This window comes from Labrus bergylta, chromosome 11 (genome assembly GCF_963930695.1).
Source record: "Labrus bergylta chromosome 11, fLabBer1.1, whole genome shotgun sequence".
In the NCBI taxonomy this organism is placed as follows: Eukaryota; Metazoa; Chordata; class Actinopteri; order Labriformes; family Labridae; genus Labrus; species Labrus bergylta.
Genome location: NC_089205.1, coordinates 8,033,720 through 8,061,358, shown reverse-complemented (window position 1 = coordinate 8,061,358; position 27,639 = coordinate 8,033,720). Strand labels below are relative to the sequence as shown.

General features: G+C 42.8%; 2 protein-coding genes across 3 annotated transcripts; one reads left to right on the top strand and one right to left on the bottom strand.

Annotated features, from left to right (window-relative positions):
* The first annotated feature begins 55 nt into the window (after positions 1-55).
* Positions 56-8,710, top strand: tagln (transgelin). Of its 2 annotated transcripts, XM_020644352.3 has the most exons (6): positions 69-214; positions 5,824-5,866; positions 6,588-6,776; positions 7,128-7,299; positions 7,860-7,962; positions 8,054-8,710. In XM_020644352.3, exons 2-6 carry the CDS (start codon positions 5,855-5,857, stop codon positions 8,190-8,192), a joined length of 615 nt encoding a protein of 204 aa, XP_020500008.1. In that variant the 5' UTR covers positions 69-214; positions 5,824-5,854; the 3' UTR covers positions 8,193-8,710. The 2 variants fall into 2 exon arrangements, with proteins under 2 accessions (XP_020500009.1, XP_020500008.1); XM_020644353.3 differs by lacking the exon at positions 5,824-5,866 and having other exon boundaries at positions 56-214.
* A 1,578-nt stretch (positions 8,711-10,288) lies between these two features.
* Positions 10,289-26,875, bottom strand: pcsk7 (proprotein convertase subtilisin/kexin type 7). Its single transcript, XM_020644330.3, has 17 exons — positions 26,774-26,875; positions 24,718-25,025; positions 23,591-23,833; positions 20,787-20,921; positions 20,541-20,706; positions 20,333-20,423; positions 20,057-20,111; positions 19,519-19,657; positions 18,886-18,986; positions 16,945-17,112; positions 16,555-16,659; positions 15,637-15,739; positions 13,560-13,716; positions 13,273-13,367; positions 13,077-13,182; positions 12,320-12,437; positions 10,289-12,154 (listed from the first exon to the last, which is right to left on the bottom strand). Exons 2-17 carry the CDS (start codon positions 24,964-24,966, stop codon positions 11,882-11,884), a joined length of 2,304 nt encoding a protein of 767 aa, XP_020499986.2. The 5' UTR covers positions 24,967-25,025; positions 26,774-26,875; the 3' UTR covers positions 10,289-11,881.
* Positions 26,876-27,639: the final 764 nt, after the last annotated feature.

Below are 27,639 nucleotides of genomic sequence, written 5' to 3'. Positions count from 1 at the left end.
CACCTCCGTCATTTCCCTCCCTCCCTCCCTCCCTCCCTCCTTCCTCCTCTCTGTAGACTAGTGAAGTCATCCTTCCTCATCTGCTCCTTTTAAGCTGGCATTTTTGGAGAGGGAGGTCCTCGCCTAGCATATACAAACACTAAGTCAAGCATCCTCAGTCGATCCCACACGCTCAAGTAGTAGCCAGCAGAGAACTGACCTTTTCCTTTACACAGTGAGTATACTTTTGTTTTGTTCCTCTTTGGAGGATAAACAGCTGGATTTGGGATTTTGGGTTTAAAAAGTATTTGCAAAAACTTGTGTACATGGCGTCATATTGAATCTAACAGGACAGAAGAGGAAGTTTAGAGGTCTGCGTGCAGATATATCAACTCTGAAATTCATCTGCACTTGCATGTGTGCATATTTAAGGTTGTATGACATGTCTGACCATGACGTTTTTAAGAAGTTGTTCCTTTAGTAGAGCATCATACTACTGGTGAATTTAATCATGCATGTGTGCTATTGCTGTAATAATACTGTAAATATTATGTGAGCAAAAGTGGTATGCATATTTTTCCTTTTTCTTTTTCTCTTTTTTGATTTAAAGAAACAGATGAAGTTGTAGTAATTTCATAATATATGAAATATTTGCATTCAAACAACCAAGATGAAGTATTTACATGTTCAGAGACTTGTATCTCATATGTAAAGCTCCTGTGAGGAACTTTCAGGTTGCGTTGATTTTGGCGCCCCCTTGTGGACGAACTGGTGCCTCTTATTTATTTGCTGATTTTGACCTGAATATGTAAAGGAAGTGTTCTTTTTTAACCAATAAAAATACCTCATCCTGCTGTCTTTTAACGGTTAATTGTATCATTTATCAAGAATCTGTGCCGTGGAAAATGTAAGGCTCACCTACCCCGCCGCAGCTTTAAAAGGCAGTAAAGATAATTGTACAGAAATATAATGTAGAATTATTTAACTGTTCAGTTAAAATAAAACTCAATATATACAGTTGCATTTAATCTAAATGTCATTTATGAGTATGATCCATCAGGAATTATTCCCTGATTAAATCCAACCGGTAACATTTGCTGATTTGATCCGGCGCCTGTTTTAAAACACGCTGTCCTTCTTTATAGAATATGTAAAGAGAACAGCATTATTGTTATGATTGAGATGTTATTGGAGGTTTTTCCACATGAGAGAAGCAGGGAGGAGAGCCCAGACGATGCTACATAGCTCTGTCCGTGTGTATACAAACTTTTATTTGCACAAGCAGACGACCCACAGCCATTTATGGACTGTGCAAGCCCATGGATCGACATGATGCAAAAGACAGGCACACTCCCTCATGAGGGCAAAGATGCTGACGGAAACATTAAAGAAATATATATTCACAGAAAGGCCAATGCATTGGCAGAGACGTCCCCTCTTTGTTACAGAGCATAGTGGTTAAGAATATTCCTGCAACGCTTTCCTACTTGTTTAGCTTAAAGATAGGAAGTACATTACTGGAATAGGAGTATCAAAGTGGAAGCACCAGCAGCTTCTGGGCAGCAGCAACAGGAGCAGATAACACTATCTCTCCTGCCAATCCAGTGGCAGCGCACAAACACAGCAGTACAAGTCCAGGAACAAACCACTTTGACGTAACAGTGAAGCCCAAATGATATGGAATGAGATTAAAAAAAGACCCATTTAGACAGAAGATATAGTTGAACTTCAGCAGTGCAGCCGCTCATTGGCTCTACGGCATGGATGGGCAAATTTGGTCACAGCAAGGGCCACATTCATTAAATTCTCACTACCAGGGGGCGAAACTGTAGTATACAAAAACAATTAAAGTCAATTATGTCTCAAATTTAACTCAACATATACCAGTGATCAAATATTAGTATGGACATATTTCTGGTTTTCATGATTTCAAGGCAGATTTCATCATGTTTTCTTCATGTTTCCAATTAATTGATATGTAAACATTGACCTGAGGGCCACGTTGAAGGTTGATGGGGGCTGCATGTGGCTCCCAGGCCAGCAGTTGCCCACCCCACCTCTATGGTTTGACAGAATTATCAGGACCTTGTCAGCAGTTTCTAAAGCTACTTTCAGAGCTCAGTTGAGTCCAAGAAAAACAGCAGATTTCTGTGCTGCTGGCATAAATCACATCAAGTCAAGAAGACAAGAAACCATTATTCACTGTGAGGATGTAGTCAGCCTCAAGAACATCAGCAAGCTGGAAGTGCGTCAAATCAACACAGTAACCAAGAATAAGCCACGTAATAACTCATTATAACACCCGACAGACTCTTAAGATTAAAAGCTTAACACTAATAAGTCCCTGGTAGTTCATGCAGACCAGGGTCATTACACGGTGGTTAGCTGGTTAACGGCGGAGGGTGAGGGTGAGGCTGCATGACGCCATGTGCTCTCAGACTTCAACGGATGCCACAACCCTCATACTGGTTTCCTGTACTGGCGTGAGGCAGGGTTACCATGGCGATAGAGAAACAGAGCAGGGAAAACACAACTGGGAGAGGAGAATGGATGAATGGGACGGAGATGATGATGTCATGGTAGAGGAGGAAAAAGGCTCTCTTTTGAAATATGGGACTTTTTTCCATCTCCGCATTTGCCTTTATGTGAGGTACTGGTTATAATTCATATTCAGCGTCATTATTTTTATGCATGCTTCCTGCAGTTTTTCATTGAATCTCCAAAAAATATTGAGACAGATCAGACCACGGTCATTTTGTCTGTTACTGTACGATGGTTTCTGTGTCAGATCAGGCGTTCAACGAGTCATACATTTGACTTGATCGACATACATGACGGACTACATGGTACCAAATCATCAGGACCGACGTGGTGACGTTTTAAGGAAGAGGGGCGCGGCTAGGCAACACCTGGAAAGAGGACTGTGAACGGACAAACAAAAACTCTCGATAGAGCTCGGCCATTTTTTAAAACTTGTGACTTTAACGTGAGCAGAGTGCTCTGTGCTCTCATTGGTCAACATCGCTGACATGAGGGAACGCATCATAGAGAGCAGACAAAAAAATCAAACATGTAAGACTTTCTGTCAGGAGGTCTAGAGGGGTCCCAGATGTGGGCTTGATTGTTGTTCACTATAGGACACACTACACGGAATAAAACGATAAAAGGGGTAATAACCTGTTAGCTAAATCTGGTACAAAGCATCTTTTCTCTTCTCAGACGGTTACTGGCCCTGATTCAAGTAAACAAAAAAACTAAACTAGTCTACATGCAACTCGTATCTCCTTAAAGCTCCTATAAGTAACTTACCGCTTGTGTCAATTTTGGCGCCCCCCCTGTGGACAAAGCAGTACCTCTCATCTCTTTGGTTTTTGATAGTGTCCTGAACAAAGGCTGTTACTGCAGCTCACTGTTAACCTACTCATCTGACTCCTCCTCCTTTCAGAAATAAGTTATAGGCATTTAATGCAGACATGATCGATCATGTCACTGATGGTCCCGTTTGTCTTAGTAGGCCACAAGTATGACCTTCAGTCTTCTTTCAGAACCACCTAAAGACTCCTCACAGGAGCTTTAATGTAATTACGCTTATCAATGGATTTAAATGAGCTCAATGGGCTGTTAAAGGTACAGGGGCAGACTTTATACATGGATATTTATATTATTTTTATTGCAGACCTTTTAGAAGCCTTTTACCTGAGAATTATTTTTTGGGGGAAACTTGTGACTTTTATAGTAAGACAAATATAGTACTTTGGACTCTCGCTACTTCCGCTCTGAAGTCAGCTGATGAATTTAATTTCCTTTTCTAAAATCTGATCCGAAAGACAACAAACTGTGTCCCTGGAGTTCAATGCATGGTTTGTCTAAGGCTCTAAGCTGTGTTGCAGTACCTCTACGTTTTGCATCTTTATGGTTAAATGTAGAGCAAAGTCAGGGCAAAGGTTACTCCGATCAGGCGGTTCATTTAGAGGCGGTTATCATGGCTGCGGCAGAGATGGATAACAATTCTCCAACTGAGAACTCATGGCCATATCTTTGAAATGTGAATGCTTTCTCTCTGTGTGAAGGTAAGCTGACATTTTCCCATCAGCTCATCTGGTATTTTTGGTTGCTCCTACTCTTGACTGCACTCATGCATCGTGAAACTACAACAATGTTTTTAATCAGAGTAGTTTTATTTTTGACCAGGAGGATCTATACTTTGATTTGAGAAGTCATGAAGTGGTGTACTTTCTCCACCACTGGTAAACGGACACACAAACTAATACAAATACACATTTCACTTCTTCACATTCACTCAGGAGAAGTCATTGGGTGCACAATGTGGTCAACGCAGCTTGTATTTCTGCCCCTACAGAGAGCATAATGCGTGTGATTTGCAGTTGTGGTCCAGCAGAGAATACTTTATGAGGCGAGGAGTTAGAGGCCAATGGAAAAAAGGGAGAGTTACTGTACTGGAATACCAGACAAACATCTTTCTGTAATAACAATTATACAATGACTCATGTCAGCCAGAGTAACAAGGGGTAATCGTGTGTGTGTGTGTGTGTGTGTGTGTGTGTGTGTGTGTGTGTGTGTGTGTGTGTGTGTGTGCAGACAGACGAGGAGTAAATATAGTGTCTGAATATGTGGTTGTATGTAAGTGAGCATGTTGCCCAGCATGTGTGTTTGGTTTCTTGTGGTCTGGAAAAGCACCGCAGGGAATGAAGAGAATATTAAACAAGGCTGGCGGTAACACTCTGCAGACGCTCTGGGCAGAGATCCATAAACGCTGCTGGCCTGTAGTTTCCAGAATATGCACACAATCAGAAATAAAACTCAATAGCTACACCAAAAGTTTCATATTCTCTTTAGCCTCCATTTTACTAGGAATATTCCCATTGACAATCGAAATCTCTTCAACAAGGGGGGTCCTGGCTGAGGCTGCAGCATGAAAAATTCCTACAAAGAACAAACAACAGGCTACATCAGGCAGAAATAACATCAGACAATGAACAGTTGTGGACTAAGTACACAACTTGCATTGAGTGCAGTCAAGAATGTCATGTGCATACATTCAGCTACGTTGTGTTTATTTAGAAAATATATATTTTTTATAGTGTTACAATGCTGGAAGTCCAAACTAAACGTGGGCCATGTTTCAGATAATTTGGGACTGATGGAGAGTCCTTTGCTTTTGCAGCCAGCCTCAAGTGGACACTCAGAGAACTGCAGTTTTTTGCACTTCTGCATACTCGTACTTCAATAGTGGAAGTTGCCGATTGATTAGATGCCATATACAAATTCTTACTTTTACAGCCACACTTCAGCAAAATCCTGTTTCTGACCTAATACTCTTGGCTCTGTTTGTGTTTTTTTCATCGTTTGAACTTTGCAAGCAAGATCACAGGAGAGACTAGAAGTGCTACAGTACATGCACAAGTTTCTGTAATCCAGACGTTAATTTTTCCCGTCACATCTACACCTCTTTTCCTGTTTCTAGAGCCAGAAGTTAGTTAGCGGCCACCATTGATCGTGTTTATAAAGCGTCTTTAGAAGCCAGTGGGTGACACCACTGAAACTGCATCCATTCAATCTATGGTTATTAGCAGAAGGTGTTTTGAAAATGTGAAGAACGAGATCATCTTGAAACACAGGACCTCCACTCATGGTGCAACTCATGGTCAATTGCGACATTTTGGATTCAGTGACCTCTATTTACCCACCAAGACAATAAAAGCGGCTGTGTATTGTTCCCAAACATGACTTTATTGTTCTCCATGGCGACAACAGAGACAATCCTCCTTCACTCAACTCATGGGGGTTTAATACCTCTAACATTTTAACTTTAAACCTCCCCAGGAACAGGAAGCTGAAGTGACCTGACATCGACATGGCAACAAAGGTTGGATGGTGCAGACAGCACTTTGTTTTGGGTTTTTTGCACTTGGCTGTTGGCCCAAAGGCAATACAGACAAAAAAAAATGCTGGCAATGATATGAGGCAATGTGTTGACAGAGACCGAGAGGGAGCAAGTGTGTGTGTGTGTGTGTGTGTGTGTGTGTGTGTGTGTGTGTGGGGGTTAAGGACAAAAATATGCAAAATATGAGCTTGCTGGTATAGAGCTCCCATTGTACACCACTTTGCCTCGGACACAGAGACTCAGGTCCTTGTAAGGCTAAATGGTGTGCACTAGGAGACACAATGCTGTCAATGTGGTTTTTCTGGGAAAAGGTATTTAAAATGAAATGCTGAAAATGTATGCTATATACACGCTTTGTACATGCATGTCTTCAGTGTTTATGTTGGTGAATATATTACGAACAAGATCTGTAAATATGCGTTAACCTTCACACGTCTGTGCATGCTTCTGCATAACGGTTACAAGCATAAACTTTGATTTTGACATTGATATTAACGCTGTTGTTTGTTGCCAAGGTGGGCGATGAGGATGAGACCAGAGAAAATCCAACCTTATTCCTTCTGTTAGATTTTACACTAGTAAACATTTTGTAACACTGTTTTTGATTCTTTCCTTTAATTCTGTTGTCTTCTGTGTTTCCTATCCATCTCTCCTGTTAAATCCCCCTCGCCCACCCTTCCTCTGTTTCATTGCAATCTCTCAGGGAGTCGGCATGGCTAACAAAGGTCCATCCTATGGCATGAGCCGGCAGGTTCAGGATAAGATCGACAGTAAGTACGACCCCGAGCTGGAGCTGATCCTGGTGGAGTGGATCAGCCGTCAGTGTGGCTCCGGTGTTGGGAAGCCAGAGACGGGCAAAATGGGATTCCAGTCTTGGCTGAAAGACGGCTGTGTGAGTGCCACATGTCTTTTTTAAATCCTTATTTCTTGGGATAGGGGGAGATGGGATAAGTTGCAGGAAGGATTTCTCCTTTGTATTCTTCACATTCCTGTTGTCCACACTTCCTCGCCGCTGAGGTGGAGGTCGGAGCAGGCCGTGCATGAATGAGGACGGCGGTGGTTGTGGGGACGACACAGTGATGGTGGTGGCTGGGCGTCAGGGTGGTAGTAGTCCCTGATCACCTCGCTGAAGGTTTGGGGAGCTACGAAGATGGACAAGGCCTCCTGGGCTATCCAACGAGTTAGCGATCTTTTTGTAATGCCTTTCCTTTCTTCTTCTTCTACTTCTGTAACTTCTCTTTAGGTTCTGAGCGAGCTGATAAACAGTCTGTACACTGCAGACAAACCTGTGAAGAAGATTCAAAGCTCAACCATGGCCTTCAAACAGATGGAGCAGATCTCACAGTTCCTCAATGCTGCAGAGAAGTATGGCGTCACCAAGACTGACATGTTCCAGACAGTGGACCTTTGGGAAGGTTAGAAGGTTTTGATGGTCTTACTTTATATCGGGATGAATGCTGCTGGAAACTCAATTTAAAAAAAGTAATCATGTAGACACTAAGTGAGCTTTAACCCTGGCTTATACTTCAACATTTGGTTGAAAAACAAATTGTTCCTTGCGGTTGGCGATCCTCATTGGGCAGCAGGTTTTCAGTCTCAGCAGGAGTTATAGAAAATCTAACTAGCTACTTGTAGTCATTGCAAATAGCTTTATATATATGCAGTCAGGCTTGCTGTTCGTTTGCATGTTCTCCCAGTTACTGGTGGGATCCCTCTGGGTACTCTGGCTTCCTCCCACAGTCCAAATCGGTGACTCTAAAATTGTCCATAGGTGTGAATGTGAGTGTGGCTGTCTGTCTCTATATGTCAGCCCTGTGACTACCGGTGACCAGTCCAGGGTGTACCCCACCTTTCACCCAATGACAGCTTGGAGCGACTCCAGCCCCCTCACGACCTTGAATGGGAATAGATTTATAGATAATGGATCTATGATTCCTATTGTAATAATCTTTGCTTTATGTGTGACTCGGTGCAGGTAAGGACCTTGCGGCGGTGCAGAGGACCCTGTCAGCTCTGGGTAGCTTGGCCGTGACTAAGGATGAAGGCACATATAATGGAGACCCCAACTGGTTCTTCAAGTGAGTCTGAGGCATTAAATGTGAAGTGTCTATAAAACACGGATTTGTTTCTTGTTTTCCATTAAATGGCATTTTCAATAATGTGTTGCAGAAAAGCGCAGGAGAACAAGCGAGACTTCAGCGATGACCAACTGAAAGCAGGCAAAAATGTGATTGGCCTACAGATGGGGACCAATAGGGGAGCCAGTCAGGAGGGCATGAGTTATGGAAGACCCCGACAGATCCTGTAAACCACTGTGCAACACTTACCAGAAAAAAAAACCCTTCCACCCCTCACACCTTGTTAGAGCCTGTAAGCTTCAAACTGGTTTTCTTAACTCCCCTTTTATCAGAAAACCTTCCCTGCATTAGAGTTTAGTTACTTTTTACAAGTGCCCCCTACCTCCTGACACTGACCCTCTTCATTTCATGTAGACGCTTGCACTAGTTTTCACTGCTCAGACCAGAGCTCACAACCCTGAGTCCTTTCCCCTCTAGCTCGGACCAGTACAACATAATTTTGTAGTCCTGATTGAAAATAGAACTTTGAAATAACTAATGCATTGATTGGAGGTTAAAACACCAACGTGATCATGTGCCAACGTTGAGCTGTTCCTTCCACAGGAACAGTATTCCTATTAGGCTAAAGAAATACCTAACCAGTTTTATCTGGCACGTTTCGTCTACCACTTCCCACAATGCTTTGCCTGCTGTATCAGCGCCAATATTTTTTGTACATTGTCTTATTAAATAATGACTTTGAAAAACCTCTCTGGATTTGACTCTGTGATTCTGGGAAATTGGAAGATTGGGTTTCATAGTTTGTACACTGGATTGGTCCTTCACCAACATTAAAAAAAAAAAGGATGAAGTGTGTCACCCATACTGGGATAAACCACAAACCTGTGTCCATGCACACACCTGTTGCTCCTAATGGTGCATCCCATGGGATCTCAGGCAGAAATTCCTAGCTGTTGGTCGTATACATCATCAGAAACGCTCCCTAAAGTCGTAACTCAGACTTTTGGAAACTTTAGTAACCCAAGCTTGAAATCCAACATGGCTGCTCCATGCATCAACAGTAAAGTATTAGCTGTACATTAGAGTGTTTATTAGCAACTTAGTCTTGTTTTTGTGTAATTTAATCAATCACACCGAGAGTATCATGCAAGTTCTATCTGTGGACATGTTGTCATGTTGCATTCACACACATTACAGCACGTAGTGTGTTGTTATCGCCTGGCATGAGCTAACAAAACAAAGGTACTCCTGGAGGCGTCCATGTTGCTTTCCTGACTGGAATGTGGTTCAGTCGGTTGTAACCTCATTCCTGCCTTACATACGAGGTAAACGGAACGCACCGTCACTTCCTTTAATTTCTGATTTAATTATCTAATGACATTCCTATTCAGATCAGCTGAATGTTATTTCTTAATGCCAAATGACAGGGTAATCTAAGGTGATAACTATGGTTAGCTTAACCTGGCTTACTCAGTATCACTATAACATTAACATGTTGGCTCAGTTAAAAGAACAGCTTCATCCATTCTACTGCCAAACAATGATGCAGCTGCAGTAGCTGTAGATCAGTTGTGCTTGACAGAATTTTTTTGCAATTACTGGAAAAAGTTCAAATAAAAGAACACATCAATTTAAAGCTTATACTAGCCTGGTGTTGCAGCATTTTTCGACAGATAAAGGAAAGGGGCCGTGGCTGGGGTGGAGCCGATCCCAGCTGTCACTGGGTGAGAAGTACTTTACATGCTGGACTGACATTTATGGTGCATTCATGTGGTGTTGGACACATCGGAAAAACAAGTTTCCGAGTTGTAAAATGCACATGAACGCCTGCTCAAGTCAGAACAACAACTCGTAAACTCAGAAAAGAATGAGGTTCCCGACTTCCCGTCAGAATTGTCATCACATGGGAGGCAAAATACGTTTTATAAATGTTAACAAACTTTTTATGTATTGCTCATCAACATCACTCGAATATAACTTGTAACAATGACCTTCTTTGTTGCACCAACGCTGTTACTTGCTGCTGTTACAACATTCAGACTTTCAGAGCTGAAATCGTGACAACAGACTGAAGTCAGACGGATGGACTGACGGACTGATGCAGCAATAGAGACAGACAACCAGCCACACCTGCGGGCAATTTAGAGTCACCAGTTAACCTAACAAGCATGTCTTCACTTAGAGAGGCTCCTCCTGTCTGATGGGGATTCAAACCACTAACCTCCTTGCTGTGAGGTGACAGCGCTAACCACTGCACCACATTAAAGGCCAGTGTTTTATTGACGCCTGCAGGGTCAAAAACATTTGATTACAGCCAACAAACACGTTCAGCTTCACAAAATGATGATTTTATTACCATTCAGATCACCTGTGACTTGCACAGCAAAACACAGTTTCCAAATTCAGCCCAAACACTCCGTCACATAAAAATAGAACTCTTTAATACATCCTTTAAAAACACTTTGTAGAAATCAATGAACACAGTTTAGATCTGTACAGCAGGAACACAGCTTGTATATATTACACTTCTTATAAAAATACTTGTACAAGTACTGCACTTGAAAACCCCACTTCAAGTTTTTATCAGTAGTTGGTTTGAAAACCCAAAGATAATAATAATAATAATAATAAACCCCAAACAGTAAAAAAAGAGAGAAAAGAAAATGCATAAAAAAACACCTCAGAAAATAAATCTTTTCCCTTAAATACATCAGCACCCTCCTCACATGGGAGGGCGCTTTTTCATGGAAGACGTTGCATATTTCAAGCTCACTCGCTCATATCACACACACACACACACACACACACACACACACACACACACACACACACACACACACACACACACACACACACACACACACACACACACACACACACACACACACACACACACACACACACACACACACACACACACACACACACACACACACACACAATTCACACGCACTCAGTAGTGTACACACAGCAGATTTGAAACCGTTCTCTAGTGCACATCATTTTATCATCCTACCCCGGATTCAGCCCCCCCACAGGTGTCTGTAAAGTCCCACCAAACTGATACTTCAGTTTTTTGTAAGGTTCATATTCACATACAAGACACACCTGTTTACACACTAAACACTAAACCGTTTTAGATACCTCTCCAAGGATGTCTGACCTTTCTATATCTAAACCTTATCCTGATTGGAAATTAAATCCCTCCCCTTTAAAGGCAGGGTTGGTAATTTTCTCCCGATACACTTTTTAAGTTTTGGTTGAAATTGTCTTTAGGTCCTGACAGAAATTAATAACTTATGTGCTCTGAAAATCCGTCGTCTGTATCAGTTGTAAGTCTGTAAAAACTTTGACCAATGTCTGCAACGAGATACCAATCTGATGAACCAATCAGACGCCTCCCTGTCTCCCTGCTCGTTCTAACCGCTTCTGGAGCAGAGGCGCTCGTGCATGTAAGTGAGGGGTGTGGCTTTTGATGGAGCACAGAGGGGAGGGGGTGGGTGCAGACGGAGCACTGAGGGAATGCTACTTTCAAAATCATGCTAGTGTTCGAAAATGACCAACCCTGCCTTTAAGCTAAAGGTCTGATAAGTGTCTTCACTTTGGAGGATTCCCTCATCACTTCTCTCCTTATAAAAACTAAAGTAAGAGGGATGGGAGTGTGAAAGCATGCACGCAGTCCTGCGATTACTGTCATAGCAGAAAAATAAATTTTCAAACAAGGCCACATTTTTGGAGAATGCAGACAAGGATAAATACCCAACTCCACAGTCAAAGTAGTCTGCAGACCAGACTGTGACCCCTCCACCACATCAGGTAAGGTAGACTGGGGCCAGAGGCAGTATAAGTAGGCTGGGTGGATGGGGAGTAGTGGGTTCAAGCCTGAGATGCAACAACAGCACAACAATCTGGCTCAGTGCTATGTTGCAGGCCGTTCTCCATTTAAAAGAGACGCAGCCTCGGAGTCCAGCACCGCTTGCAACTCCACCCCGGAGTCCCCGTCTTCCTCCTGACTACCCTCCTCGACTATGGCCTCCTCCACTCCTCTCCCTCTGTGTCCCCGCTTGTTCCGGGGAGCGCCCCGCCTCCTGCTCGGGCAGAAAATGCCTCGGAAGTACAGGTGGGCCAATATGACCTCCACTGTGTAGTAGAGAGACCAGAAGAGAGCAAAGCAGCCCAATAACAGCAGGAACTGGAGGGAGGGAGGAAAGGGAGAGAGTGAGAGGAGGTTAAGAACATAAAAACATCAGGAGAACTGGATTCTCTTATTCACTAATAGCTTGACGTGAGAAGAAAAAACAGCAGCAGAAAAGACTAGGAAAGAGGACAAGTAGAGGGAGTGTCATGTGCAGCTTACCTTGAGGCTGTTGGAGGTGAATGGGCTGACTATCTCTGGAGGGATATCCAGGCCTGGTGGGCAGGGCAGAGAGAAGCTGCTGTCCAGATACTTGCCACTCATTGCTTCCTCCACCAGCCTGTCAATCAACACACAGAACATTTATCTAGTTTTCACAATCGAGACGTTTCATCAATCATTATTATTGTTCTTTTAAAGTTACAGGGACTGGATTTCAGTTCAAACACATAACGGACTGACACTGTTTTAGCATAGCATGCTAACTCCAAACAGAGCCATTTAATCTGTTATTTTAACCCAGTTAAACTACGTTTTCAAGACTCAAGCCGGGCTCCTGAGTCTGCTCGCTGCTGATGAGTTAGAGTGAAGGGAGTTAGCCCCAAAGTTAGCTTCAACATCCGACCTGGAGCAGACACATAGCTCTCCCCTGTACTCTCTGACTTAGGGAGTTTTAGGATGTGATGATGTTGCATCGGCTGCTGTTTTTAAGTTGTATTTCTCCCAGCAGAGATAGTACGAATGCAAGATGGTTGACTCTGCAACAACAAATGAACTCAGGAAAATGATGTCCACACACAGCATGAAAAACACCCGCAATGACTTAAACAACGGATTGTCAAAAATTTAATTTGTCCTCAGCTTATTTTGTCATCTAACTTCTAACAAAAAACTTTTAATGCACAAGTCAAACCACATAGAAAATAAAAATGATCTAACAGTATCCATATGGCAACACAACACGCCTGTAGAGTCTTACATCTGTCTGTCCTTGACCTCGCTGAAGGTCATCGAAGAACCATACAGGGTCAACGCCCACTGCTTCAACACTCCCGCGGCGGCACACTGCAGAGACGTCGGCTCTTCTGCAGGAGCAGAGAGGAGGGTCAGTGTGGACAGGGAAGGTGTGCACAGTTTTTTCTTTCAACAGTGTGAGTTAGTGAAGGGTGCCTTACTGTGGTCTGATATCTTGAGCGTGTACAGGCCTTCAGCTCTCTCTCCCCAGCAGCGCACAGTGGAGAAAGTCCAGTCCTGGTAGCCTGCAGGGTCTCTGTCAAGGAGAGAAAACACGTGTTAATTTGTTAGCCCAGTTGTCTCAGAGTCTGTGTATTACATTTTGCTTCAGTGCTGCTGGCAGTTTGAATTATGGTTTCAATTTAAACACTGAATTAACAAACTGTCGTCACTTTTTTTTGTTCTGATAATGACATGTAGGCTCTGGTTTACATGTGTGTGTCTGTACCTGTCAATGGCACGGCGTGCCCCGATGACTGAAGTCATTCCACTGGGGCAAACTAACACGACTTCCACGTTTCCACGACAAGGGTGGTTTATTGTCACGGTAACAGCGACATGCTCCAGCGTCTCCATCCCGGAATGTTTCAGATCGGCAGACGAGACTGAAGGAGAGGAGGGAGATGCTGAGTGTCTGAATGTATGTGTGTGTGTTTGACCATTTCCTCATTTGATACGGATTAAATCAAGTGTCATCAACGTAATATCATATAAATTCTAATCCTGGATGTTTCTTTTTCACTTTCTGTTCTTGAGACCATTAACCGTCTTCCAGCCCACCTCACGCCCTCCGAGTGTCTGTTATTTCCTAGACTGATTACTAATGAGCCGTGGAGCTCTCTGACCATGTAGGGCTGCGCACATCCCGGGGGCAGAGAGAGCGAGGAGTGTAAACAGAGGTGTGGTGGGAAGGACACATCGTCAGGGGACACAGGGGTGTGTGGGTGTGTGGGTGTGTGTGCGTGTGCGTGTGCGTGTGCGTGTGCGTGCGTGTGGGGGGGGTGGGGGGGGGTCAGGACAAGTGGAGACTGAGTGTTAAGGGGTGAAGACACGGGGAAAAGGAAAGAACATACAACTACAGCTAAAAACGATATTAGCCGATATTAACGGCACGTAGCGTAGCATGCTACACAGGTACTAGTAAGGTAGCGTGGTGCCCAGCTGTTCCAAACGAGACGTTACAACCTTTGATTAATACTCGTCTTTTATGACTGACAGCGTTTGAAGAGCCGTTTTTCTCCACGTGTTGTGCTGCACGTTACTGTCATTTGTGTGTATTGTTTTTATCGGTTATTAATCTGATTTATTAAACTATTGAAACTAACATTAGCATCGTTTATAAATCTCTCCCCCACCCTACAAAGCACACAAACTGATGTCAGCTAAATCTGCAACCACCCAGCTGAGGCAGCCTTTCCCTCCAGCTGTGGTTGAAAACAACAGGAAGTCTGACAAAAAGTCAAAAGATTCAAAAAGACTGACCCTCAGAGCGCACTCTGCTGGTGACAGCCAGAAAGAGAACTGCTAGTTTATTACAATGAAAGTCAAATTAAATGCTATTTGACTGGTGAATAAATCTAATAATATAGGCCCATATCGCAGATGGTCACTTGATATGCTAATATCGGCCCAAATTATCAGCTGGATGATTAATCGCTCAGGCTATAAAAATGTTAATTAATCAAATGTGTAAGTTAGTAGTGTATGTCTGACTCTGACAAATTTTATAAAAGCCATGTCATGCCTCTTTTTCTTGTTTAATGGCAGCATGTAAAGTTACACACTTGGAGGACAATATAAGCATCGCTTGTGTGCATAAAATCATGCTTCTTATTTACTGCGATAGCTCGTATAGCTGTAACGATTCATTTTGCATGGGATGACAGCAGTCTGAAGAAATTAAGACAACACATAGAAACTACAAAACTACAAAAACAAACACTGTTGTAAAGTGTAGCAAATGTGACAGGCAGACCTGAACCTTTCAGAAAATACTGAGGGTTTAGTTTTATTCTTAGTTAAGATAGTCTTTGCTCCTTCCATGCATGAGACCACACACTCTTCACTCTGGCCGTGCTCCTGTCTGGGAGGAGGCCATTAAAAAAAAAAAAAAAAAAAGATACAGATCGAGGAGGGAGAAGGGAAAGCTTGTGAAAGAGTGTGCGAGGAAAAAGAAGAAACGGATCAAATTCACAGACGGTGGATAATCAGTGAATCATGGCGGTGAGATGTGAAAAAGGAAACATAAGTAAGTGAGACGAGATGTAAAATAGAGATTTCAGAAGAAAAAAGAAGGAAAAAATAAACGCAGGCCATGAAGAAGAATCTCAGACAGTATTTTCAACGCTGATGTGGGGACTCACAAAAAGGAGAACATTACCTAATAAGGAGAGGCGGCCTGACTGAGGAGCAGGCAGGGCGGGAGGGAGTGAGGGAGGGAGGGGAGCTACGTAGTGCAGTATGTAAACAGGACAGGCAGCAGTCAAATACAGAGCTGCGAGTGAGAGAGGAGCAGATAGAGTTACCTTTCCAGGTACGGATCAGCTGGTCAGGATATGTCGGGATGGCTGCTTCCTCCTTTATCACTGAGCTCTGATAGGACACCAGGAACGGCACAGACTCCCAAACCTGAGAGACAGAAAAGGGGGTCATTTCAGGCTGTAACTTAAAGTGTAAGTGCAAATACCTGGACGAGATCATTAACTAAAAACACTTCTGTGAGGAGATTTTAGTTGGTTATGAAACAGACTGAAATGAATATTAAGGCCTTTTTATATGCTCCAAAAGTACAAAAGGGACATGAGCATGAAAAAGACAGTAGATGTCGCCCTTGAGCTCCTGCATGAAACCAAAACAAACTGCAGTTTGGCCACACCTCGTCCATACGGAAGCCTCCGCTCTTCTCCAGCAACACACCTCCAAAGCCCCTCCCTTTACGTTAGCATGAAGGAGTCAAGTGCAAGCGGTGGACAACATTGTCCTTGCCTCGAGCTGAAATTGTCTGTGTTCTGCATTGTTGTGTTAGCATGTTAATGTTAGCACTCTTTAGTTAACTCGTAGCTTCACATTGCACATACATTGAATGACCATGATCAAAAAACTCTTACTCGTCATCCAAATAATCAGTGAGTATGTTCTTCTTCTCTCTAGTCCTTGACTAAAACACCTTTTATACACAAGAGGAGGAGCCGACCGTCCCGTCCATGTAAACACGGCTCTGACAACAACACTAGCGGGACTCGAGCTTCTCACTCATTGTAGACAGTCATGACTCCAGATATTTCCAGAGGATATATTTGGAACAAACTCGACGATATCAGCAAATACATGAGATGTGCCCATTTGTCCACAGGGGGGCACCAAAATCAATGTAAACTGAAAGTTCCTTACAGGAGCTACACATGCTAAAAGAGATATTAGATGATGTGTATTACTGCACATACCTTGGCAGCATTGACGAGTCTCCACGCATTGAGCAGACCAAAGCCGTGCTGCGGGCTATGGTTAAATCCAGCCCCGTTTACCCGCCAGTCTGCACTGCTGTCACACTGTTCACACAAGCATAAGGACAACACATACAGGCACACATGAATAAAAACATGCTTGTATTGGCTTTCAAAGGTCATGGAAACGGACAGAGAGACTCAGACTCAGATTGAATGTAATGACCATGCTGATGGGTAAATCTTTCTTTCTGAAAGGGGCAGACTCTATCTCATACCTGTCTTCTAACTTGTTTAGCTCACTTTTTGTCTGCAGCTAGAGTAGTAGAGTATCTACACCAGCCTGCATGTACTTATAACTGGTGTGGTCAGAAATGTCATGAGGACTACCTTGGTGGCGGTGAAGGCGATTATGTGCTGCACGTCTCTCCAGCTGAGGCAGGGCCGGACCTGCAGCATTAGAGCCACCATTCCCGCCGCCAGGGGTGCGGCGGCAGATGTGCCTGTGTGCTTGTCTGTACAGCCTGTCCCGTGCTGCAAGGACCAGTCTGACGTCACCTGCAGAGACAGACAGAAGGACTGAGTGACAAGGACACAACCGAAGAGATTTACGTTTAGTACAAACAGTTCCAAAGAGGAAAAGCCCTGGCTGGAGGCCAAACACAGTCTGCTGTATACATTCACAAGTGACTTTATACAGAATCTTTACAGGCTATAAGAAACACAAAGTATTCAAGTCTGTCTGTAACTAAACTAGGAGGAAATAAACAGGCGCCAATGTCATTGAAGTGTCCAAACAGAATCTGAAGTTTTCTGCACCAGTCAGAGTTCAGCAGTATTTGTGTACATTTAGAGGACTGTGTGACAGGAGTTTAAAGGCTTAAAGGGGGTCCGTTTTTAAGAGATGAAAAGAAGCTGAAAGAAAAGGAACACATAACAACCAATAAAAGAAAACGTCGGATAGCTAAAATGTATATAAATGGGAGTGTGAGGATGGAGCCTGTATTGATGTAGGAGATTTATTCTATAAGGGGATGGGGGATTAGTAAGTCAGGTTTGTGGTCATAAACAATAATACAAAACACGCCTACAGTTCTGCTCAACCTGGTGAGAGTGTGAAGAATTATTAAAGAATACATCTGAGCTGTGGGAGGTTTAAAGGCCGGAAAATATTTGTGGAAATTTCCCATCTTTGATCAATACTCCTGTGTGTCACACACACAGACTGTAAATATTGAAGGACAAAGCCTGAGTGATGTCACCCATCTGTTCCTGCAGGGGGCTCTGGAGGCTCATCGGCAGTCACCGCCATGCTGGAAATCCTGTCTCACTCTAACTTTCAGTCAACCTAACGACAGGCTGAGAGCTGGAGCTGAGGCGGGTTTTAAACCTCCTGACAAACGGTTACATTGCGCCCTCATGTCTATCATGTCAGCTACGCCCCTAACTATAGTGTGTACAGTGTGTGCCAGTGATGTGTGTGCCCTTTGGTTTTTTGTACCAGGCTGTAAACATGTTTATTTATGCTGTAAAAACTGCTTTTCTGCCTGTGGTATGCATGTGACTATCTGTGTTCCTGGAGCCAGCCTCTAGTGGACACTCGAGGAACAGCAGGATTTTGCACTTCCGCATCGGCTTAATTTTTCAAGAAAAGGAGGTCGCCGCTTAGTCACACATTGAATGATTAAAAAATCATTGAGGATTTAGCCTCTGGAATATCAGCAATCAATGAGCAGAAGGTTTGACAAGGAAATCTTTAAATACAAACGCACAAGTCGATACTGAACTTTAAAATGATTAGGAATTGCTCTGTTCCCGACCGAGTACATTTTCATGAAATGCATGTGAAGGCAGCTGTTATTGTTGGGAGAGTCCAAATGGCGTCTTCAGAATAATCCACTAAAGGTCAGTGTGTGGTAAGGACTTGACCAGTTTGTGTTTATGTGGTCACTGGTGGATCAGTCTTGAGAGTCCAAAGAGGGACAATCTGGGTCAAGCTGTTTGATGATCAAATCACTGACAACCCTCACAGCTGTGTTGCCATGGTGACACGTCATAACAGCTGCAAATAAATGTCAATGGATTCTTTGGGACCTCGTGTAAACATCTGATGTTGTCTTTGGATGTTTTCTGCTACTTTTTCTGTATCTATTCTAATTTTTTGGAAGGCGTCTTGCGACCCACGTATTGACATCTGGAACCACTGAGATTCTCTGTTAGACCAAATTCAAAATATGCTACTGGAAGACACTTTTTTCCTGGACGTAGCTCGTCCTTTGTGTGTGTGAGTGTGTTTTTGTGTGTGTGTTTGTGTGTTCCAGTGAGACCTACAATGCTCCTCAGCTTGTTCCCTCCGCTGCTGAAAGTGACAGCCAGCATGGACGCACACTCCTCAGCGTAGAAGGGCATCCTCCCATTCTCATCGACTGCTCCTGCAACACACACACACACTCCCAGAATGATTATTCATGGCCTTATCCCACATTTCCACACGATCGACTAAAAATTAGAAGTGTAATCGGCGTCATGAGGTCACCAGTTGGTTTGTGGACTCCCACACGTGTGAGAGGAAATTCTGAATCAGAACATTAATGCCCCGATTTTTGCATTTGCCTTTAATCTTGCGTAGGCGTAATGGGGGGGATGAAGTAATTAACCCTAATGTACCGTCTTACTAAAAGAGTGTGTGTGCACGACTGATTTTGTGTCTTTGTGGAGCTCCCTGCCGTGCTTCCACAACCTCGAAACACAATGTGAATTCACAGTCTGGGACACCGATATTACGCTGTCACAGAATCAATATGAATGTAACAAGATGTTCAAGGCACTTCTACATTGGCCTCACTTTTGAAACAAAAGAGCCTACACCCACTTTTTACACCCACGGCCCTTGGTCCTTTCTCTGAAGCACAAGTAAACTCACAGGTACACACTCGTGCACACACGAGAGGCTTCATGGCTTACCAACTGTGATGGTGTAGATGGAGTTGGCGTAGCCGTCGTAGTTGCAGTTGTCGTTGTATTGACCCCCGTTGCCGCTGGCAACCACAAAGATACTCCCAAAGCCTTTTCTGCCTGCGATCACTCCATGTTGCAGCGCTGCCTGAGGGGAAGAAAAATAACATGTTGTCATGAAAAGAGGAAAGATTTGATTTTATACAATAAAGAAAGAAACAGTCGACTAAATAAAATCACTGGATGTTTTTTTTTTTTCCAACAACTGTTCCCCTCTCAATATAAAGTAAGTTGATGTGTGCTGCCCTCTGCAGGAAAACACAGAAAATAGAATACAGAATAAAATATAGAAAGCCAGAAAAATATGTGTTTTATAGGTAAAAGAAGAGGAAATATATGTATTGCCCAGGTAGAAAGTAAAAATAGTACAGGTTAAAAACCTTTATTGCAAAGTAAGACGATATACTGCATGACTGAAATGATTGCTTTTTGGGAGAGAAGTAGGGGAATAGCAGAGGTGGGATGACGCATATAGCTTTTCTCTTACCTTGCCCAGGGGATGGGGTCCATCCACAGTGTGTCCGTCATCATCTGGACCCCAACTTAAGAGACAACAGAGAGAAGAAAAAAAATCAGAATCCAAGAAGGCTTCCACAATACTAAAGTATGAAACAGCACAATATTACAGAATAATAGCTAATACAAAGGCCTGTGTAATTGATACACATGGTATATGTTTGTGCACATCTGGGAAATTTCCATGTTTATTTTAGATATTCACCTGAAGATCACACCTTTTAATGTCATAGTGAAACGTTCTCACCTGCAGCTGTAGATGTCGTTGACCTGGTAGTGCTTGTTAAAGGCTACAGCCTCCAGGCTGTCAGTCAACGGACCATCCAGGACTCTGATACCTGAACAGAAAGCAACAAGCAAGAGATGCTTAACCAACCGCACGATTCCTGAACTTACCTGAACTTAAAAACTTGGACACTTCAGCAGTTTTAAAGTAAATAAAAAGTTGTTTTTACCTGCCACCTTGCTGCCGTAAGCCACCCCAACGGCACAGAAGCTGTTGTTGGGGACGGCTGCGATCTCTCCTGCACATCGCGTCCCGTGGTGGTTGTCGCTGTGGATGTCCGGGTGAGGCATGGGATCGGGGTCATTGGAGTTCAGGTCGTAACTGCCCTCTGCACTCTGACAGGATTAAAAAAAAAATGTTAATGTAAAAGAAAAAGATAAATTAAGTAAATACGTTTTTCTTGGTCTGGACTTACGTAGTTGGGCTGGATGTCCTGGTGGTCGTGCTGCACCCCGTCATCGACCACCACCACCGTGACTCCCTGGCCGGTGATGTTGCGCTCCCACACTCCTGTTACGTTGATGTCCAAACCCTTATTTTTGTTGTTGTGCTGCAAGAATAAGAAAGTGAGGAGGGGTGAGATCTTTTACCGTGCAGGAGGAGACTCAGTGAGGGACTGAAGCTGACGTCTCACACTTTACAATAACCAGCGATATGTAGCAGAAAAATATCTAGTGTTGGTTTCCAACTGTTTTTAAGCTGAGTGACAGTCTCCATCTCAAAGACTGTATGAAGAATGGACAGCACAACAGCTCCCGAGAAGAGAAGCCAAAAGGGTTAGAGCTCCCCCTGCTCACTGGCTGCAGTATAGATCACAGCAAATACATTTTTCTACAACATGATGACGGTCAAAATGGTTCGTTCTCTTTCAGATTTAACTTTTTATTTTTCTAAGAGGATTAGGTTTAATAAGTTACTTGATGCGACATCATGGTCGACAGCTCTGTTGACAAACGTTCTTTTCCAGCTTATTAGAGGAGAAGGAGGAACAGCAGGAGGAAAGGGACTAACACTGACACAGGAGTCTTTAGTCCGTATATAACTCTAAGTGTCAGCTTCAAACGGACCCAAGAATCTTTTGTGCTTCAGAGAAATGCATGCTCTGGTGTTCAACAGCACATCACGCTGTCCACACTGCATCCGTTAAATATACACCACTCTGCTCTGTGAATCTTAGTTTTCCCTTGTGAGCAGAATGACATGTAGTGCTTTTGTATCGAAGGTGGACAAACTGAAGTGTGGTGCATGACTCCCAGGCCGCCCCATCCTAGACTTCGAGACCTACATTACTTCTCAAGAAAAGTTGTTCCTCTCTGCTCTGGTGTTTTCATAACAGCCATTAAAAACATAAAATCGAAAGAGTGCACTGCTGCATAGAAAGTGATAAGGCATTTATTAGGCTCACAAGTTGATTCTCCTTTACCCAGCCCAATAAGCACACAGTATCATTTGTGTAAATAAAATAATATAGGAGGAGAGTGGTGATGGAAAAGTACTTTCTATTTAATTACAGTGTTAAACTAGCCTTCATCCGCAAATAGAGAAGTAAACAAAAGTTGTTTAAGGTGATAAGCAAGGACGAAGTGGAAAACGGTAACTCCTGACTTTCTGCATCTTGGCCAGAGAAACTATGATTCCAGGTGACTCGATCAGACAGCGGTGAATGTTCCACATCGGGCAAAAAGGATTTGTCCAGGAGTTTGGATATTGTGACACTGACCAGTTGTTTACATATTAATACTCGATGTGCGCTGTGACTAGATCAAGAGTTTTTGTGGCTCCTCTTTCTCTAACCACCACCTGACACAGTTTCTGGTAAATCTTTGAAGGTTTCATGTGAATGCTTGGGGGATGGAAAGTATCACATGAGGACATTCTGCAAGACACAAAAGGAGGGGATGGGGGGCGGTACTGCACGGACAAAGGAAAATCATATCTATACTTCAGAGACATACCTTTCTGCAACTTCCAAACTCCCAGCTTTTCTGATGGCTTTAATAAGTCTCCTTATTGAGTTTTGCAAAAAAACAAAAGATTTATATGTTTGTTTTTTACTTCTTATTTTATTCTTACTGTTTCTTATTTTTCAGCCCCATGTCTGATGTGTCCTTCAGCAAGACTCTTAACCCCAAGTTGCTCCCACTGCTTCGTCAAGGGACTATGAATGTGTATGAATGGGATGAGTTACTTCTGATGGTCACTTTCCTCAGCAGCCTCTACAATCAGTGTGTAAATGTGTAGGTGTGACCTGCGGTGTAAAAGCGCTTCGAGTAGTCAGAAGACTAAAAAGGAACTAAACTAGCTTGAGTCCATATACCATTTTTAGGGGGACTTACAAGTCAGGTTTCAAACTGAGCTTATAAAGAACAAAAGTACCTGTTACTTTTGCTGACTGAAGTCTAAAACTACTGAAGGGGGAGTATCTAAACACAGCATGGCAACGTGGAAATAAGGCCGCCTGCTCGACTGGTCTTTATATTTAAGTGCTGAGAACAATTCACTTTTGAAATCCTGCACACCCTCTTCATGCCCTTCTTGACTCTACAGAACACGTTTAGCCACATGCGGATTTCAACAAGGTGCAGGAGTTAGCGTTACATAAAGGCCTTTCCCTTAGATGCCATCAGACTGATTCATGAGCAGGAACACAAACAACAAAAAGGCACACTCAGGTACAGGAATGGCTGTATGTGCTCATGAATAGATTTTTTTTAAAGATTTATGTTTGGGATTTTTGCTTTTATTTGATTGGAGAGCAGACCGAGCAGGAAATCGAGAGAGAGATCCAGAAAGGAATTGCAGGTCAGACTTGAACGCCCAGGTTCACATGTGACACAATCTAACCGCTAGGCCATCAGCACCCCACTCATATTTATATGTATGTTTGTATCTAGATCGTTGCTTATATTTATTATTTGTTTTATTTTAAACCAAATCTATGCACACTGGATACTTTTGCACACTTGACATGTTTATCACATTTCTTAGTTATCTTTTATTTATAATTTGTACATTTTTGTTTGTTCTAAAAACATATTTTTGTATTTTTTCTGTCTTGTTTTTATGACCTGAAACATTTTTATGTCGTGTCTTGAATGTAATTGCAGCTTCTGTAACTGCGTCACTTCTTGCAGAAGATTAATGAAGCATCTTTCTATCACTCAAACATAAACAAACTAAAATCATCATGAAGAAAGAAAGAAGTCTGGACTCTCTCACCAGGTGCCACTGTTTAGGGTAGTTCGGATCGTTGAAGGCCACAGATCTCTTGGAGCGGCTGAGCACTCTCTCCTTGGAGAACCACACGACATGCGGGTGAGCTGCGAGGACGTCTCTGGGGTGCACACTCTTACTCCAAATATCGGCCACGGATTCAGGTCCAGGCTTGTCAGAACACAGCAGGTAGTGGCCTTCCAGCTGTCCGATCTGGCCCTGGTTCTGCAGCCCTGCCTGCTCCGCTACCTGGAACCAAAGGGTACAAACCAAACTGAACAATGCTTCTCAAAATTTGGCAACTTTTCCTGACCTATTAAACAGATCAATAGAAACTTCAATCGCTCTTATGGAGAAACCTGAAGCACCAAAAAGCAGCATAGTCTTAGGAAAGCAGTTGGTTGTATGATTTTGTCAAACCTTCAAGATGCATTTTACACCTATGAGTTTTTCCCACAGATTTAATGTGCAACTGTGGCTGTGACAGAGGACACCTGGTTTACTTCAACACACAATATGAAAAGTAGGCCTTAAGAAGGAGACGTCACACCGCTATTATTTAGAGCAGAGACATTATACCAAGCCCTTCTTTCTGTGTTTCTCTTCAGGGCATGGGATTACCAGTCAACTGATTTGCAATAACAGGAGAAGAGCGGGGCAAAGCGATCATTTACAGATGGAGTTTTTCTCTTGGAGGAATAACATGATAAAAACTACACCACATGTACTACTCCATTTCCTAAAGAGTGGGGGCGTTGTGTGACATTTAAAAAAACAAAACAGGTGATGATTTCTATAACATTCAAACTGCACATCTGATTGAAAATAGCACAAAGAAAACATGTCAAATGTTGTGACAGAGAAATGTAAATGATCTGGAGCAATTATACGTCCAAAAAGAGGTTAGTGCGCTATTAAACTCTTGTTCTTTTACCAGGACATGATGATGCCACTGTGAAGTTGACCATGGATTTCTAAGACATCATGCTGTTATGCGTACTTTACATTACATTTTTGTTCAAAGCTTAAATTAGTTTCCGAAAAGATAAGTTACTTTCGGGGAAATACTCAGGTGGGTGCAACCTGCTCGATGCAAACATGTATTTGCAGAATATATTACAGAAGTATTGTACCCTGTTGGCTATAACATCCAAGTGCACAGAGTTCTGGTCAGCATCTTCTTCCTCGTGATGTGGTCCGGCGTGGAGGCGGACGGCCCAGGCCTGAGCCTGACCGCAGGAGGGCGACGACCAAGGTGAGGAAGAAGGAGGTGACGAAAAGGGAAGTGATGGGGCAACCGAGGGCAGCAGGGTCAAAAGTAAAAGGGAGAAGGAAGACATGAAAATGAGGAGAAGAAATGTGGGGAAATATAGTGTTGCCATAGCAACTGAAGGAGACAAGCAGGCTCAAGCAGGTAAGCCCCTCTCATCTGAAGAGCAACCTGGACACGGGGACAGAAACAGACACACAGGGAGAAAAGAAAGTCTTGTTAGTGGTGAAGACAATGTGAGAATGAGTAGCTCATGGTTACTTATCATCCATGTGCTGCATTCGGACGATGCTCGCTAAATTCACAGCATCACACTAACTGGACGCCAGTTCAGAGAGAGCAGTGGCTGCAGCACACTCGCTGTACGCTGTGGTTACGTCACAGCTCCTGTACATGAGCGCTGTGAAGTGGCTTCAACAGATGAATGCTATTCTAGTAGCACTGTTAGACTACAACAGACACGAGATCATCAGATTTCAGGAGAACTTTCGCCTTTTCTTTGGTGGAGTCTGAGTACATGCAGAACACTTCAGTTATCGTGTTGAGCGAAAAATATCAATCACAGTCAACATTAAAAGTTATACACTGCACATTTATTATTTGTACAGATAACCTTTACATCCGTTTCAGGACACTATCAGGAACCAGGTTTTTCCATCTGTTAATTTACTTTAACACAGCTTTATTTCCGATAAATTTAGACTGAATGTAAGATAGATGACCTTTCAGTGACCTCATTCACCTGGAGTCAAATGACACAATAACATAGTGCAGCACAAGTCTGATCATGGAAACCAAATGAAAAAGTGCAATAACAAAAAAAAAACCCGAGAGAGGGTAAAACGATGTGCAACAATAACAATGAGCAGAAAAGTGCAATCATGTAGAGATGCAATAACAGATCACAACAAAGATACAAATACATTTGAAATAACAACAGGACACATGTTCTTGTGTACTTCTTGTGATTACAGATTAATTTGTTTTTCTGCTCTTTGGTTTGTATACTAAATATTTTGTAAAGCACAAAAATGGCAACGTGCCTGCACTGTCCTGCTCTTGTGCAAATGGAAATAAACATCTATTCTATCCTAACAGTCGACAGCTGGAGTCGTCGTCAATCCGCTAGTTAAATCAGACCTAATGTTGGTAGAGCCCGACCCACTAATCGGCCGGCCAATTATATTGGCCGATATTAGCATATGACATGACTATCGGCTTATTTGATATAACTTCAGTTTTTGTTTCTCCTCCTCTTGCGTGACTCAGGTAGTGTAATGTTTTGTTTGGTAGTGAAGTTTGTTCTGTTAAAGGGTGGGCAATAAGCCAAAGCCTGGGCCGGCACCTTTTCTGTCAGTTCAATCCCTCAATGTATTTAATTGTAAATTTCATACTTACATGAAATGATCATGTAGTTTGGTGTTTTAGATACTTATTTTGGTTGCAGCACTTCTTCAACTGGCTTAACTAAACAGTATGAGAAAGAAAGTGAAACGTCGTGATGATGTTCACCACAAAGGTTCATTCACTTTCTCTGTGACTTCACTTTAACCACAGGTTTTATGACACATGATCTTTTGAGGACGTTCAGCTGCTTTAGTTTCTCTTTCTGTGACCTGTTGTTGTATTCACTTCATCCCCTGTCAGCTCCTCTGCCTCTTTCTATTACTGCCACCATGACACCCAAATATTACAGCTATGAACATAAAAGAAAATACAACTGAGGCAGCTTCAACTTGAAACAAAGAGATACAGTCAGAATATCAAGCGAGTTGTAGTCGAGTTTGAACCGAAGCTTTGTAGTTGTTGTTTGTTTATTAGCTAGTTTTACTGACGTTAATCGTTTAGAGCGCTGTTCTTTAGTCAAATAAGTCGAATACACCTCCCACAATGTGGTTAATAATACCCTGAAGTCTTACCTTTCTGCTAAATGTGCTGTTCTCGTCGGCTCCCCGCGATTGTTTATGAATATCGTTGAGCTAGTCATTTCACTTCCTCAACTGACAAGCCTTACGTTCTGCGTCATACAGTAATTGCGTAGACGTCGTGCGTGCCACCTGATTGGTCCAAAGCTAGAGCTCAGGTTCTTTTTTTTTTTTTTTTTTGCTGATCGCAAACAACTAAAAGGTGCATACATCCACCTACTGTACAAAAGTGTGTAACATCACGTCATTTAGCTATACTTTAAATTCTGCCTGCCAACCTCGTGTCATACAAGAAGGAAAAGTGAGCCCCCCTGACAGCTCTTATCCCTTCTCCCTCTGTGCCCAGTATTACTCCCATATTCCCTTCACGTCCTGCAGCTCTGATTTTCTCTTGCAACCTCTCTCTCTCTCTCTCTCTCTGCTGCATACTAAGTAAGCACGATATAATATAATATGTTCTACATTTTCCTGAATTACACATATTTCACTGTTTCTTTCCCCAGTATGAAGCCAGAGTAAGATAAGATAAGATAATCCTTTATTGATCCCCAGTGGGGAAATTCATCATTGACCAAAAAGAAATTGCACATTTGTTCCTAACCTAATGAATTTGTACAAAGCATCCTTTACCTTAAATTAAAGAAAATAAATATCGCTTTTGCACCTAAATAAATGTGCCGTAAGTGATTCATGTGCTCCAGTACTTTCTTTGGATCTTGCCTGAGAGAAGGAGCCGACTGAATTATATCTTGCAAATATATCCTGTATCGCCATTGTAGAGATAAAATGTTTGGTCCATATTGCCCATCTGTAGTTCAGGTTTATGTTGCCTGTCCATCAGTTTTTGGAGGTCAAGGTTT

Excerpts from the sequence above, each read along its gene's own strand:
- tagln (XM_020644352.3), top strand. Across the intron at positions 7,300-7,859 it reads GACAGTGGACCTTTGGGAAG|GTAAGGACCTTGCGGCGGTG; the intron begins GTTAGAAGGTTT and ends GACTCGGTGCAG. Across the intron at positions 7,963-8,053 it reads GACCCCAACTGGTTCTTCAA|AAAAGCGCAGGAGAACAAGC; the intron begins GTGAGTCTGAGG and ends AATGTGTTGCAG.
- pcsk7 (XM_020644330.3), bottom strand. The coding sequence starts at position 24,966 with ATGGCAACACTATATTTCCCCACATTTCTTCTCCTCATTTTCATGTCT. Across the intron at positions 20,424-20,540 it reads TTACGGCAGCAAGGTGGCAG|GTATCAGAGTCCTGGATGGT; the intron begins GTAAAAACAACT and ends CTTTCTGTTCAG. Across the intron at positions 20,112-20,332 it reads AACGACATCTACAGCTGCAG|TTGGGGTCCAGATGATGACG; the intron begins GTGAGAACGTTT and ends TTGTCTCTTAAG.